The following is a 16,057-nucleotide window of genomic DNA, read 5'->3' on the forward strand; positions in this document are numbered from 1 at the left end:
TCAAGGCACAGCTGACAATGCAAATATTTGTGTGTGACTTTCTTTGATAAGTCATAAGCATTGCAACTCTATTTTAGAAACTGGTGCGCGAACCTGATAAGCAGTGTTTTCAGTAATTAAAAGTATTTCCACTGAGGACCTGGACATTTAGCCATAACACAAGAGCCAGCATTCTAAAAAAATATGTATACTGATAATAATAATAATTGAACTTTATTGATCTCACAATAGAAAAATTCACTTCTGCATCTTAACGCATCCCCTTGGGGAGCAGTGGGCTGCCACTGTGCTGTGCCTGGGGAGCAATTGGGGGTTAAGGGTCTTGCTCAGGGACCCAGAATGGCAGCTTGTGGAAGTTGAACTCAGAACCTCTGGGACCGAAGCTCTGTGCTCTAACCACTAGGCCACCACCCCTGATCTTTGAACAGGTTTAAGGTCCTCAATTTGGATCACCACTGGTAGCTCTGTGGGGAGAAAAAAACCCGCGAACCCCCGCGGTGGCCAATTGGCCGGAGCGGCGCTTGGCTGCGAGGGCCGCTTGACGCCGCTTGCGGCTTTAATTTAAATTATATTTTTTTATTTAAAATTGCATTGGGTTGACAGGGTGACGGGGTGGACTCTGTGGCAATTGTACTTGATTGCCAATAAAGCACAAATAATATGACAGATCGAGACTCCTGATAACATAATATATGTTATAATTTTAACAACTTCCTTATAAATAACAACTAATTAACATATATGTACATTGTAAGGTGAGCAAACTTGCCTTTTGGTAACTGTGTGGCTGCATGACCGGCCTGGTCCAGCTGTACAGGTGCAGCCCACAGTCTCCACCTCTCCATCCTCGTAACCACAACTCAAGCATTATAACAGTAATCATTCATTCACTGGCTTGGCTGAACATCTGCCTTCATGTACACCAAATTCCTCTGTTTGTGTATCAGCACACATCCAACTTTGCCACAATGTAAGTACCGATAAGCACCCAAGCTTAAGCCCCCCCCCCCCCCCCCCTTGTATTATCAGGCCATTACATCATAATATACTCCCAGTTTAATATTGTGGCAAGGTGGATGATAAATCACCTTTTATGAGAAATAAATGAGAATGCATCAATTTTAGAGCCATCGTCATCCAATGTAAATAAACACTGACCATACTTGTGAAATTAAACTGGAAATGCTCAAGAAATTTGTTTATAACAGAATCTGAATTTGCTGCCTGTTGCAGAGTTATTTTGCAGTTATTCTGTCTAGTTGTTGTCAGCACATGTGTTCTGTGTATCTGGAATGTTTTTATTGACAGCCTACACAATCCACTGAGGATTTGAGGAAAATAATCATCTCTCACATTTTTCTGATAAAAAAATAATGTGTGCATACACTAAAATGGCCAACATTTTTTTCCATAATATTTCCAGCAGAGCAGACCTCCAATTATTGGTTCTTAGGGTCAAAATTAACAGAAAAAATACAAATATAGCGGACCATATCAGGCTCAACCCATTTTTGAGACTTTGGCTCGGTGTTTTGTGGATATTTATAATGGAGTTTAAATACTATCGGTCTCTGCTTTAGTACATCAGTTAAATATAGACCAAACATTAAATTATTTATTTTACTTTATTCTTTATGTAACTGGATCAATTCTCAGATTTCCTGCAACTGAATTCAAGCTGTGAGAATTTGCTGCATCCTGCCCCTTAACTGTTGTGTAATAAGGCTCCTTACAATGTTTGCAGAAAAAGGCACACTGTTTATGTTATAACACATAACAATTATTAACCATTTGTTGATGATGTGTACAAACCTTTGTACCTTTCCAGATATAGATGAGTGCCATGATGAGCGTGTGTGTATCAGAGGCCATTGCCTGAACACTGAAGGCTCGTTTGTGTGTCAGTGTGGGCCTGGGTTCAGAGTGTCGTCAACAGGAGACCAGTGTTATGGTATGCTATTCATGACCCTTACTGAAGCATTATTCATTAAGTTAAGTCAGTTAAAGCGCCCTCTCTTTCACCAGTTAAATCAGTTTTGGTGTGTCTCTGTATAGCAGAATGTCACTGGAAACCTTCTTTTTCAGTTATTCAGTTCAAAAGGTAAAACTCATATATTACATAGAATTATATGTACAAGGCGATGTATTTCAAGCATTTTTTTCTTTTAGTTTTTTATTATGGCTTATGGGAACCAACAAATCCACAAGGTTCATATAAAGGTCAGTTTTACATAACTAAATTTAACTAAAGACGTTTTCAAATAGAATGTTATGTTATCCTTTAATACAAAATCATGGAGAAGACTGCTAACTTGAAAGTTGTCCAGCAGACATCTTCTACAAGCTGGGCTCCAAAAGGTCACAGAGTCCTGTTTTCAAGCATGTTAATGGAAATTTGAGTGGAAGGGAAAAGTGTGGTAGAAAAATGTGTATGAGAAACAGAAACGACCACAGCCTCGAGAGGACTCTGTCCTAATCATTAACATTTATAGAAATAATGTATTGGAATATGTCACACAGTGATTAATGAATTTAGTATTTGCACTGAACTTTCTCAATTAAATTAATGAAATAACGTAACATTTTAATGATATTGTAATTTATTGAAAAATCTCTTTGTACACATGAGTTTGTAGATGATTAAAAATAAAACCGCAATCTTTATTACCATTTGTTTTTTTATAGCCCCTCCAAATGTGGAAAGACATTTCCTTTATCATTGCTGCGTCTTTCACTGACTTGTTCTCAGTCAGGTATGACAGTTTTATAGTACAGATGCACTCACCTGCATGAGTGCAGATGGTAGCCCAGAATTCAAATTGCATATCTGAAAAACACTGACTCAGACGCCGGATCCACTGAGGGTCAAATTCGCCTGAGAATCTAACACTAATACTATTGCTCACATCTTTGATGATGAAAACTGGTCATTTGATGGAGAACTTTTCATAAAACATAAGAAACCAACATTAAATATTATCAACGATTACAGGGCAGCCTTGACTGATTTCATCTCTTACAATTATTAAACATGTTGATTTCATTAATTAACCTCTGCCAAGTGACAAGTGACGATAATGACTCACAGGAGGGACTGGTGCATCCTATTAATGATCGTCCTAGGCGTGATTGATATATACTGGGTTGATACCCTCAGTCCATGATCAGAACTCAAGAAACCTTTCAAATACAAACCAGGTTACAAAGAACATGAAGTCTAGTTGCTTTGTATTCAGTCACTTTAGATTACCTGATAAGCAGTGTTTTCAGTAATTAAAAGTATTTCCACTGAGGACCTGGACATTTAGCCATAACACAAGAGCCAGCATTCTAAAAAAATATGTATACTGATAATAATAATAATTGAACTTTATTGATCTCACAATAGAAAAATTCACTTCTGCATCTTAACCCATCCCCTTGGGGAGCAGTGGGCTGCCACTGTGCTGTGCCTGGGGAGCAATTGGGGGTTAAGGGTCTTGCTCAGGGACCCAGAATGGCAGCTTGTGGAAGTTGAACTCAGAACCTCTGGGACCGAAGCTCTGTGCTCTAACCACTAGGCCACCACCCCTGATCTTTGAACAGGTTTAAGGTCCTCAATTTGGATCACCACTGGTAGCTCTGTGGGGAGAAAAAAAAACAGGTTTGTGACTTAAGTACACCAGAGCAAGTGCTTAAAATGACCAGCTTCAGTAATCCGTAGCACAGAAAAGCAGACTGGAAAGCAGCAACTACAGTGACGCCGGAGTGGATGACCAGTTAGGAGCTCAGGGAAACAGCCTGATACTGTGGAACAAAAGCAGCGGATTCTTTTAGAAACACAACTCCACAATCAAATCGGAAACTCAAAGACGTAGTCGTTAATCAAGCAAGAGTCATTCACAAACAGGCAGTCAGCTGTATGGAGGGGTCTTTCAGGAATGAGCAGTCAGAGACCATAGTAAGGGTTGGTATCCAGTTATCAGATGAGCAGTAGAGATCCACTATATGCGAGGCAAGGAGGATAATCTGAGAGAATAAACTTGGTCTACAACAAGGACACACGGGATGGCAGCAGTGAAATAACGCTAAATTTCTACCAGCCCAGGATGGTCAACAATCAGAGAACTAGAGGCTGGGGAGAGCTTATGAAGTGCTGCACACAGGTGAGACGGGGGTTAGGGGCGGGTCATTAGGCTAGACACAGGTGGGCTGATGGAAATCAGAGCAACATGGCAGGAGAACATGGAGACTTTAAAGCAAAAAATAAAACCTGGCATGGGATGACAAAAACATGAATCATCCATCCATCCATCCATCCATCCATCCATCCATTCAGAGATGCTTTGTGACCGGGAAGGTGACCTAGAATCCAAAAGTACCTCTGAAAGAGTGATGGAAAGTCTTAACCAACCTTTAAAGTACTACGAAATTAACAATAAAACTTTGTAATTATTACTCAAAGAACTAGTGTTGGCAAACATCCGAAGTGAATGACACATCAGCAACAACAGTAGAATATGGTGGTAACTTACTGTATGTCACAATAGATCTCATCAAAGACTGAAATAACCCACCATTATGGTTCTAAAAGCTGAGGGCTGGAAGACTGGTCAATGCACAACAACCCTTTCAGATCTGGTGCCAGTGTTGTACATGAATGCCTTGAAATAAATGCTTTCACGAGTAGAGCTCAATTCTTTGACAACTTTTAACTGAAGAATGCATTTTTTTTATGAAAAACCTATAGTGAGTGTAGCATTTGTTGTGCAATTACACACTGTTTATAGTTATTTAATGTTTATTAAATAACCCTTTGTCTGTTAAGTATTGTCTGGTGATGATCAGCTCTTAGAATGATATCAAGACAACAGTTGAAAGGGATGAATTCGAGCAATAGCGATCTTTTAACAGCAAAACCTGCACACACATAGAATAAAGGAGTGACAACTTATTTTCGAGTTCAAGAATTTAATAACATAAATAAAATGAACTTCCAGAGAACATCACTATGTAATACTGTTTATCTGAATTAACACAATATTTCTATTAACAAATCCTCTCTACTAGGCTAGTGAAACTTAACTAAACTACTAAGCAAAATGAAGAGAAAAAGAAGCTAAGCTAAGGAACTATTTACATGCAAAAACAAACAAAAGACAAAACAAAATGGTTGATCATCACCAGAATACTTCAGTGAATCCTGGTTCACTGCAGATCTGATTCCAAAAAGCATGGAATGGAGTTAAAAACATTTGGCATGTGTTTCAATCCATTCACAATGCAAAGCCCAAGTCAACCAGAACATTATTTTGAGTAAATAATATTCCAAAGACTGATTTGCCCAGTAAAATCATTTAAACCCTTATGACCGAGTTTGTTAATGCGATTCTCCTACCGGGTGTCTGGGGTCGCTGTAGCAAATCGGTGGCTAAAAGCTTACAGCATAAAGTTATCAAAATTGCCTTTACACCAACATTAATATTCGATATTAATGCTGGGATAAGGCTCATAGCACCATTGAAGGATGGCTGAGCAGAACGGTTAAGCTTTTATGGTTTAAAACACTCCTTTTGTAATGTCCGAAACTGGATTTTAGCAAGGCTAATAGCAGTTTGGCTAGCGGGCATTCAGCGCTAACAGATAAAGGCTTTAGCTTTATTTTTAGTCATAATGAGTGGTCTGGAAATCGTAAACATTAATGTCCCATCAATGTATGAAACCCTTATGGAGATAACCTTGTTATAACCAAAGAAAAACACACTCAAATGATATTAGCAATACCATGAAACGAAGGCTAGCGTGAGCTACGTCCGTTAGCCCTTTGTTTTAAGGCAAGGCAAGGCAAGGCAAATTTATTTATATAGCACAATTCAGTACAAGACAATACAAAGTGCTTTACATGATTAAGATATACCAAAATAATAAAATGTAGATAGAAAATAGAATAAAAGCAAGTAGGGATAGAATGTAGTAACAAAAAAGAACATTAAAAACAGTAAAACTGTTTAACTAGAACAGTCAAAGGCAATTTTAAACAGATGTGTTTTTAATCTTGATTTAAAAGAACTCAGGCTTTCCGCACTTTTACAGTTTTCTGGAAGTTTGTTCCAGATAAACGGGGCATAGGAACTAAATGCTGCTTCTCCATGTTTAGTTCTGGTTCTAGGTATGTGGAGTAGGCTGGAGCCAGAAGACCTTAGTGGTCTGGAGGGTTGATACACTGATAACAAGTCTGTGTATCAATCATGTATTTAAAGCAACTGTGTGTCCAAATGAGTCACAAAACATTTCCCAATAAACCTTTTAACGTCACCCTCAGCTCGCTGCCCAACCTGTTGGTGCCTCATGTGTGAGTTTTGTCCACTTTGGCCGTTCCAGGAAGGACGTAAAAGCAGGGAGAATCACTGGTTTCCTCTTGGCAGGCTAGCGCTTAGCTCTGCAGCACCATGTGGTCGGGGTCGGGGTCGGAGGCCTGGTCTCTGCCACGTTCTCTGACCTGGATGCAGTCCGATTTAAGCAGATTTCTCCTCGGCATTGGGAAGGCTCCTGTGCCAGCGTTTCAGCTCTGCGTTGCCTGGAACCAGCTCCGTCTGGAGTCCGCTGAGAAAGCAAAACAAAGCTGGCATAGACGGATTTCTTCACTTCGGCATCTGTTTTAAGCAGAAGTGAGAGACTTATCTTTGAATTGGCTGGCAGTTTCTCCCGATGCCAGGGAGGAACTGAGTTTCAGAGAGGTTCATTTCTCACTCAGCTCATGGCCTCTTCCAGGCCCCATGCATGGCTCCTGCAGGGCGGCCTCTCGTTTAGAGTCCCAGGAAGGAGTAGGATGAGAACTGGATCTCTGGCCAGGGATAGACGTCTGAAGAGAAGAGCTGGGTGGGAGCCCCCCTGAGGGCTCCAGCCAGAAGTAGAAGTCTCCTGAGAAGTGAGAGGGTCTGCAAAAGTGTGCTGTGACTATCTGTGGGGAGTGGTCACAGCTGACATCTTGCTGAGAGAGAGGGGCCATCCTTCCGGCCTGTCTCCTTATGTTTGCAGCCTGATACAATTATTTGTTACCTTCTCCATACTACCGTTCAGAATTCAATCTGAGATCAATTATTCATCATGGTGTTATTATGGCATAACACATTAATGCACCCCCTGGTGGAAGGAATAAAGTATGTACCCAAGGGCTCAATTCAGAGATCTTGTGCAGAAAAAGAGCTGACCTTGTGTGTTTGGTTTTGTGTTTTCATCCTATATATTGCTATGGATCAAGCTGAATCAATCCATTGAAAATGTGTTAGAGGTACAGTGGATGATTTTTCCAAAAATGTAGGTAAGAATTACCAAAGTCAGTTTTTCAATAACTGTGCATAAGTAAGACCATGCTACCTGCTTTTCTGCTCCTGAGGGGATCACATGAAAAAATTTCCTACATAGACTCTGGTCGTATGTCTTTCTTCTGAAGCTTTCTTCTCATAAACTTGTCAGACACTTTGCTTCTTGCAACTTTCACCCATTTTCAAAGTATACGATGAGAGCAGCGGAGCTGCAATGAAAAGAAAGTCACTGGATATATAAACCCTAGAAGTGCGCAGCAAGAGAAAACTAGCAAGGAACGAGCACACCATTGCTGTTAGGTGAGCATGTCACAATGATTGCCATGTGGGACAACCAACAGATAAAATGATCTCCCTGGAACTGGAAGCTGAAAAAAGATTGTCCAATATACCTTTAAATATGTTTTTGGGAACATGATATTTATAGTATGATTCCTTTTTTAGGTTTTATCTAAGACCAGAGGAAAACCTAATAAAAGATTTTACCAAGGTACTTGTACTATGTATAGTAGATAAGAAAGATTAAATGCTTTTGGTTGCTCCCTTATTCAGGGATCACCACAGCCAGTTGCACCTAGGCTTGGGAGAGTTTTTATGCTAGATGCATTACCTGATACAACAATGATTAGCTATTTATACCACAGAGGGACCTGTACAGTGGATGCAGACGTTGAGAGGTAGATGCAGGAGTAGAGTCACTTTTTAAACTGTTTAAACATTTTAAATAAACAACTGTATTTCTGAATCCAAACCTATTGTACCTACCTTTATCCTCTAGTTTATTGTACTAATCAATGACAACACAATAAAAACTGACACCTCCTACTGTTTTTACATTCCAGATGTGGATGAGTGTCTGGAGGAGAGCTCTCCATGTCAGGCTGTGGGCGAGTGTGTCAACAACATGGGCTCCTACACCTGCACCTGCCCTCAGGGTTACAGAGGGATCAATGGCACCAGCTGTATAGGTAACATGTCACTCTGTTAGGTCTGCTGTTCACAGACACACACAACTAGCTTTTTATGTTTTTGTTATTGTATATTTGTTTTGATGGTTAAAGTTCCCCTTTGAACTGCGTGGCTTCACAGTTTTAATCCCTGTAAAGCTGTCAGATCCACTAACCTTGCCTGAAAGCTGAACTCTCGCAATATTTGAGCGTTCACAAACACACGAGGATGCCTCTTTTCCCGCTCCCATCTCAATCATTCTGGCCGGTGATGAAAGCAAAAGTTGCCGAGCCCACAGCTAAATGAAAATAAACATGGCAGCACAGGAGAATGCATGCGTAGCTTCTGCTATCACATCTGGTTTTCCAGAATCCACAATTCATTCTTTGAAAGAACATCAAGAAGTGCCTTGGCCAGCTTACCTTGTTGTGGTTTCTCATGACACCTGGGCCCCGTTCTTCGTACGTTGCTTAAAACATCCGAGATCAAATGAGACATCCAAGATGATTTCATCCGGCTAACCATGATCCGGCTAATTGGGTTCTTCCAACACACCTGTTGTTTATGATTAGTGTGGCTGGATTGAGTTATCTGAGATAACTGCGCGTTCATGCGTTTGTTTAAAAGGGGAAATGTATCGATAGTGGAAACAATGATCAGCAGCACTGCTATTGGCTGTTCAGCATGGCCAAAGAACACGCACAGTTTTTCTCCCAAGCAGAACACGAGCTTTTAATGGAAGGTTATGCCGAATTTGAGTCATTTTTTAAAACAACAGGGAACACCTCAAAGTCTGTTAAAGCCAGGAGAGATGACTGGCAAAAAGCAGCAGACAAATTAATGCTTAAATACTGTCCATGTTAGATGTTTCTATCACTTTCTACAGTATGAATTTTTGCTTTTTAATAATTTCATATTTACTTTTATGTCAGAGCCTCCACAGGACCCACTAGAACATGGGGACAAGTGAGAGTGAAATACAAGAACATTCTACAAAATGGTAGCCTTTAATTGTTATACTTTATTTTAAAAAGCCACTTGTTATGGCAACAGATCCTATATCGGTGTCATTCCTTAGACACTGGAAGTAAAGGACGCGTGCAAACCGTGAATTTTAACAAAAAATTCTTTATCTATATATAATGAAATTGTTCCTTTTCCAAGTCATACACAGTTTACATGGTCAAAAACTGTATTGCTCCGTGTCTAGATAATCCATCCACAGTTTTTTCTAATACAATATACGGCTCGACAGGAAGCAAGCCTTTCAAAGTAAAACTAAACTTCACAATAAAATGGCCTGAACAAATCTTACTGAATATGATAAAAATAAAAAGCAAACCATCATACAAATAACTTAAATATTTTCTATTTATTGCTCTAACACAACTTTTTCCTCTTTAAAAGCCACTGTTAAATGATGTTTGTCTGTTTATAACAGCCACCAAGAAAAATCTCTCTACAATTACACTGTCGCGCTGCGCCAGTGTAATTGAATTAATACGTGATTAATTCGAAAAGCTCTGAAATTATTCTTGCACCTTCCGCAACAGGTTGCTGTCATAAAAACGGACGACACGGATACGACAGACTTCCCTATCTCCTTCTCTTATAAAGCCGTGATCTAATCCTGCTCGAGAGCTGGCTTAAGTTTGCGCACATGTTGCTATGACAGCAAGTCCAGGATGACTTTCGAAGAACCAAACGATCCAAGATCATGCCAAATCGTCAACAATCAAATCCAGCTAACTGAATTAGCGACGTACAAAGAACGGACCCCGGATGCTTATATTTTGCTATGATACCGTGATTGGCTAAAACCAACCTTTGGTAGGTGGGCACTAGGGGTTGCTTTGCCCAATCAGCTCAGAAAGTTCTGCTGAATGTCCCTCCTTTCCCCCAATGTATTCGATGGGACCAAACCCAGATTTATGATGTGCAGAATGGGTAGCACTACACCTTATCAGTCTGGCTGGCCAGGTTAAGATCCCACAGCTGTCTTGGACTTTGAGTGTTCTGGCTCTGTAATACCAGGCAAACATGTCCAAACTCCTTTCTCCATTGGTTTTGTTTGTAACTTCACAGATGTGGATGAATGTGTGGAAGAGACAGAGCTCTGCTCCCCTCATGGTACATGTCTCAACACCGAAGGCTCCTATCTGTGTGTGTGTGACAGTGGCTTCACTGGCAGCCACCATACGCCCTCTTGTGATGGTAAGCTGCAGCTATCCATACACAAACACAAATATACCGCAAACTAATAATAAATGTCACTTCGTTAGAGTTGTAGTGGTTGGAAAATGCCATCAGATCAAATATTCCATAGAATAAATGTGGCACTATGCAATTATTCCAACTAATTTCTCTTTAAAAAGACAGACCCAGCATCTGAAGGAACATGCATTCAACAATATGTTCTAAATACCTTACATACCTGTCTGACCTGTTGTTCCTTCATAACCCAACTAGGGCCTTGAGGGCCTTAGGACCAGCTCTTTTTAGTCTCGAGAGCTAGGTACAAAAGCTGGGGTGATTGGGCCTGCTCATTCGCTGGACCCAGGCTCTTGCCTCAACAAACTTCCTCTCAACATTTGTACTGCAACTGTCTTTGGCGTTTTTAAGGCTAGGCTTAAAACCTGTTTATTCAGACTGGCTTTTAACATTCAGTAGCAGAGTCCATCCATCCATCTTCTTCCGCTTATCCGGGGTCGGGTGGCGGGGGCAGCAGCTTCAGTAGGGAGGCCCAGACATCCCTCTCCCCGGCCACTTGAGCCAGCTCCTCCGGGGGAATCCCAAGTCGTTCCCAGCCGGGAGACATAGTCCCTCCAGCGTGTCCTGGGTCTTCCCCTGGGCCTCCTCCCGGTGGGACATGCCCGGAACACCTCACCAGGGAGGCGTCCAGGAGGCATCCTGACCAGATGCCCGAGCCACCTCAACTGGCTTCTCTCGACGTGGAGGAGCAGCGGCTCTACTCTGAGTCCTCCCCGGATGACTGAGCTCCTCACCCTATCTCTAAGGGAGAGTGTTTATGTTTTTATGTTCATAATAATTTTTCTATAATGTTGATTTTATGTACAGCACTTTGGTCACCTTGTGTTTGCAAAGGGCTATATAAATAAAAATGTACTGATTTATTGATTGATCAATTGATTATAATAGTCTCAAAGCTAATGCAGCACTCCATGAACCCTTTTCTCCAGATGCAAGTTAACTCTGTTTGGCCAGTGAGTTATGAATTAATCATTTATTTCAGAGAATCTAAAAAAATAATAAATGTAACACATAGATAGATAGATAGATAGATAGATAGATAGATAGATAGATAGATAGATAGATAGATAGATAGATAGATAGATAGTGGAGTATGAAGAAGGAAAAAAAAGAAAAAAATATTCATTCATACCCTTCTCCTTCCTATATTTCTTAATGAAAATAGTCTTTGTGATTTCTCATATAAGTTTATAATACTCTGAAGTCTATATAAAGATACGCCCATAATCCTTATAACCTGGGTGCGATTTGCTGGGGTGGGGTGGGGGAGATTTACCCCCCCCCCCCTCCCTCTGTTTGTGACGTCCCCCCCTCTGGTCATTCATGTTTTATCCCTGGGGGGGATACATTCCTCCCCCTTCTGGTCTGGATAAGTAATATTATGGATTTTTTAAAATGTATATAAATTGCACAGTGGCGCAGTGGGTAGCGCTGTTGCCTTGCAGCAAGAAGGTCCTGGGTTCGAGTACACCTCTGGGTCTTTCTGCATGGAGTTTGCATGTTCTCCCTGTGCATGCGTGGGTTCTCTCCGGGTACTCCGGCTTCCTCCCACAGACCAAAAACATGACTGTTAGGTTAATTGGCTTCTCTAAATTGTCCTTAGGTGTGAGTGTGTGCGTGAATGGTTGTTTGTCCTGTCTGTCTATGTGTTGCCCTGCGGGGTACACCCTGCGACAGGGTGTACCCCGCCTCTCGCCCAGTGAACGCTGGAGATAGGCACCAGCACCCCCCGCGACCCCATGAGGGATAAAGCGGTTTGGAAAATGGATGGATGGATGGATGGTATATAAATTAGGGCTGTCAGCTTTTAACGCGTTATTAACACGTTATTAACGCGTTATTAACGCGTTAACGTGTTAAAGGTATACTATGCAACCGGGGTTGATATTCCAGCGAGGCTCCCCCCAGAGGGCGAAAGTAAAAGTGCACTGTCATAAAGATGCTCAGCTGTTCTGGTTCCTCCGTCAAGCCAGGCGCGGTTGTTTTGAGCTTAGCAGACAGGCGAACGCAACGAAACGTGGAAAAAACGGCAGTACAAACAATGACTAACACAGTGAAAGTATGAACATGCACACAGAGAGAGAGAAACCATTCCAATCCAGTGTTTCCCCTAGGAATTTGGGTGGAGCGGCGGCGGGGGGGTGGCGTGGGGGAGGAGGGAGACAAACTGCACCGCTGAGCGGGGGGGGGGGGGGGAGACAAACTTTGCACCGCTGACCGGCGGGGCAGAGCGGAGGGGAGACAAACTTTGCACCGCTGACCGGCGGAGCAGAGCGGAGGGGAGACAAACTTTGCCCGCTCACCGGCTGAGCGGAGCGGCGCGCATATCGAGTTAGATTTATTTTTTTATTATTATTTATTTGGAATGTCGGCGAGGCGGTAGCGTGAGGGAAACCCTACAATGTTACTTACAATCGCATCAGCAGAAACGCCAGGTCCGCGTCAGCCTTGCAGCCTTCTATGTTCACTCGTGTACGACTCCTCTCTCTGTCCAGAGCCCTTTTCCTCTTTCTTGCCTGCTCCGACATGGGCTTTCGCTGTTTTCTCGCTGGTTCTGCCATGATAACTGCACAAATATCGCCACTGCGCTACCAAGGAGCACACCTTTCACTGCGGGCGTGTAGCAGTTCTCGCCCCGTAAAGCAAGACCGACTCTCGCGATGCACATGAGACTACTGAGCCTGTGAATGCGGGCCGACTGCTCCTGCAATTGCAAGTGCGGTATTTCCCCCACAGACCACCAGGGCGGCCGAGAAAACCTTAGTTCAACCTGAAATGACTCATTTAATCATCCAAAACGGTATGGAACATATTAATTAACTGAAAAATGTTGCATAGTATGCCTTTAACTTTGTTAGACCACAACGCTAACATTTTTTTTTGTCGCCGTTAATTGTGCATCAAAACACACACACCATTCCCTAATGTTTTATCCCCGCCGTGCTCTCCGGACTATGTTTCTTTTATCCTCGCCGCTTTCTGTAGTTTCAAGAGTGCTAGAGACTGTAGCAAAACAGACCCGTGCTTACTGTTGCACAGACTGTTTATTTCATGCGACTTTGGACTTGTTTTATTCTAAAGGCGCTTGTAAATTTCATGAGTCACGGGTTGCGTTTTTTTGGGCACCTTTCTGAAAGTGAGATCGCTTATTTGGGCTCTAAAATAAGTGACAAAACAGCGGTTATTAAGAGACCTGCCTCCACTAGACACTTTGTATCCAGCTGAAATATCCCTCCGCCATAGGAGCCGACGGTAGTAAAGGCAGACAGAGCAACTCTGCACGTATTTTCTGCAGTTTACGGTGCAATAACCGGTGATAACTGCTGAAAGTAGATTACTTGGTGCAGATCACCATTTTGAGCAGACATTGGTCCTGAAGATGAGTTTTTAACATGCTGATAACATTGCAGAAACCCTACCCATAAACCGTGCTTTAATGCCTATTAATTTGTTTTCTCTGTATTTGACAAACTAAGGCTGAATTACGTTGCCAAACGAAGGACCTGGAGTTAATAAACAGTTCCTAAACAGTCTCTTTCAGGGTATTAAGCTCCTGCCCAGTTGCAAGCAAAGTGTAAGACTGGAATGACCTGGAAATTTAAAACCTTTTTCCAGGCTTAAACTGTATGAATATGGATATAAACAGCATGCAAAAATATTGTTGTTGGTGTGAAAGCTCAGAATTAGATGTGTGAGAGAGAGTGAAAAAACAAACAATAAAACTTATGACTTTATTGAAATTTAACATTTTTATTAATTTATATGTATATGCCTAATACCATGTCTATCTTTGTTTAAGAGCCAAAAAAATATATCGGCATGAAAATAGGTATTTATTTACAAATTTATTTACACATTGTGTAAACATCAGGGCGTCATGATTAGTCATTTAGCCATCATAGTCCAGAGTCTAACGTTTGGCACTAGGATGTTTTCATTCCAATTCTCAAAAGTGCTTGAAAAATAACAAAATAAAAACATTTTTTGTACAAGCATATATTTTATTAGTGTCATTTATTGTAAAATTGCATATTAAAATGCCAAAACAGGCTATTACACTTTTTAGAAATAAAAGGATAAAACATGCGATTAATTTGCAATTAATCTCGAGTTAACTATCAACATTACGTGATTAATCGATTCAAATTCAAATTTTGAATCTTTTGACAGCCCTAATATAAATAAATGTCTTGTGTCCTTCATATTTGTTAATTAAATTTTTTGTTGTCTGTTTTTAAAGAGTATTAATACGTTTTCTGCTTGAAGCGATTGAAGTAAACTAATATCCACTCCCGAGTCCAGACAGTAGATGGCGCAAGTTTAAAAACAATAGTCTAACCTACTGGATCTAGCTATTTACCTGAAAGAGCAACTGCTAGCTAACCAAGTAATGAATGAGAACGTGTGGCAGCATGGACGTCAACAAAGTATTTTGTCATATTTCGGCCAGAAAATCAACAGAAAGTGTAAAGAGTAGATGACGGGACAAACAGCCATGGTAATGTTACAGGATGAACTTTTTGCGGATGATGTTTTATAAAACACTTGAAATGAATTTTTTTTGCAAATCGCACACTGCTTATAACACATATACATACAGACCACAGCCACCAAGATCATAGTATATGTGTGTACATTACAGGCAAGGCATATTTATTTGTATAGCACACTTTAGTACAAGGACAAAGTGCTTTAGATGATTAAAACATAGGAACATAAAAACAGGATAAAAGAAAGTAAAAAAAAAACAGTTGGAATAAAACGTAGGAAATTTGAAACTGAAAGCAAATATTTTTTTAAATTGTTGGACTACAAACTTGAACTAATAGTTAATAGTTTAACTAGAACAGTCAAAGGCAGTCCTAAACAAATGTTTTTAATGTTGAACTCAGGAACGCAGGCTTTTAGCACTTTTACAGTTTCCTGGAAGTTTGTTCCAGATAAGTGGAGCATAGGAACTAAATGCTGCTTCTCCATGTCTGGTTCTGGTTCTAGGTATGCAGAGTAGGCTGGAGCCGGAAGACCTGAGTGGTCTGGAGGGTTGATACACTGATAACAAGTCTGTAATGTATTTAGGTGCTAAGCCAATCAGGGATTTATAGACTAACAGAAGTATTTATAGTCTATTCAGCATGGCCAAAGAACGCCCACAGTTTTTCTCCCAAGCAGAACACGAGCCTTTAATGGAAGGTTATGCCGAATTTGAGTCATTAATTAAAACAACAGGGAACAACTCAAAGTCTGCTAAAGCCAGGAGAGATGGCTGGCAAAAAGCAGCAGACAAATTAATGCTTAACAGCTGCAGCTGTCTGATACACTTTTTAGGCAGACCTTTGAAAACACCGTTGCAGTAATCAATTCTACTAAAAATAAAGGCATTGATTAGTTTTTCCAGATCCTGCTGAGATTTTAGTCCTTTAACCTTCAGGTGACAGAGGCTGACTTTGTAATTGTGTTTAGATGCTTTTGGAGGTTCAGGTTGCTGTGCAATTATACACTGTTCAAAGTTATTTAATGTCTGTTAAGTATTGTCT

At 40.9% G+C, this 16,057-nt stretch overlaps 1 protein-coding gene across 1 annotated transcript in view; it reads left to right on the top strand.

Moving 5' to 3' along the window:
* ltbp1 (latent transforming growth factor beta binding protein 1) overlaps window positions 1-16,057 on the top strand; it is a 300,540-nt gene that overhangs the window by 216,930 nt on the left and 67,553 nt on the right. Inside the window, exons 17-19 of the mRNA XM_036130647.1 lie at window positions 1,829-1,951; window positions 8,147-8,272; window positions 10,338-10,466. Coding sequence (XP_035986540.1) covers window positions 1,829-1,951; window positions 8,147-8,272; window positions 10,338-10,466 — 378 coding nt within the window. The remainder of the gene's footprint in view (window positions 1-1,828; window positions 1,952-8,146; window positions 8,273-10,337; window positions 10,467-16,057) is intronic.

Source organism: Fundulus heteroclitus, unplaced genomic scaffold (genome assembly GCF_011125445.2).
Source record: "Fundulus heteroclitus isolate FHET01 unplaced genomic scaffold, MU-UCD_Fhet_4.1 scaffold_37, whole genome shotgun sequence".
Classification (NCBI taxonomy): domain Eukaryota; kingdom Metazoa; phylum Chordata; class Actinopteri; order Cyprinodontiformes; family Fundulidae; genus Fundulus; species Fundulus heteroclitus.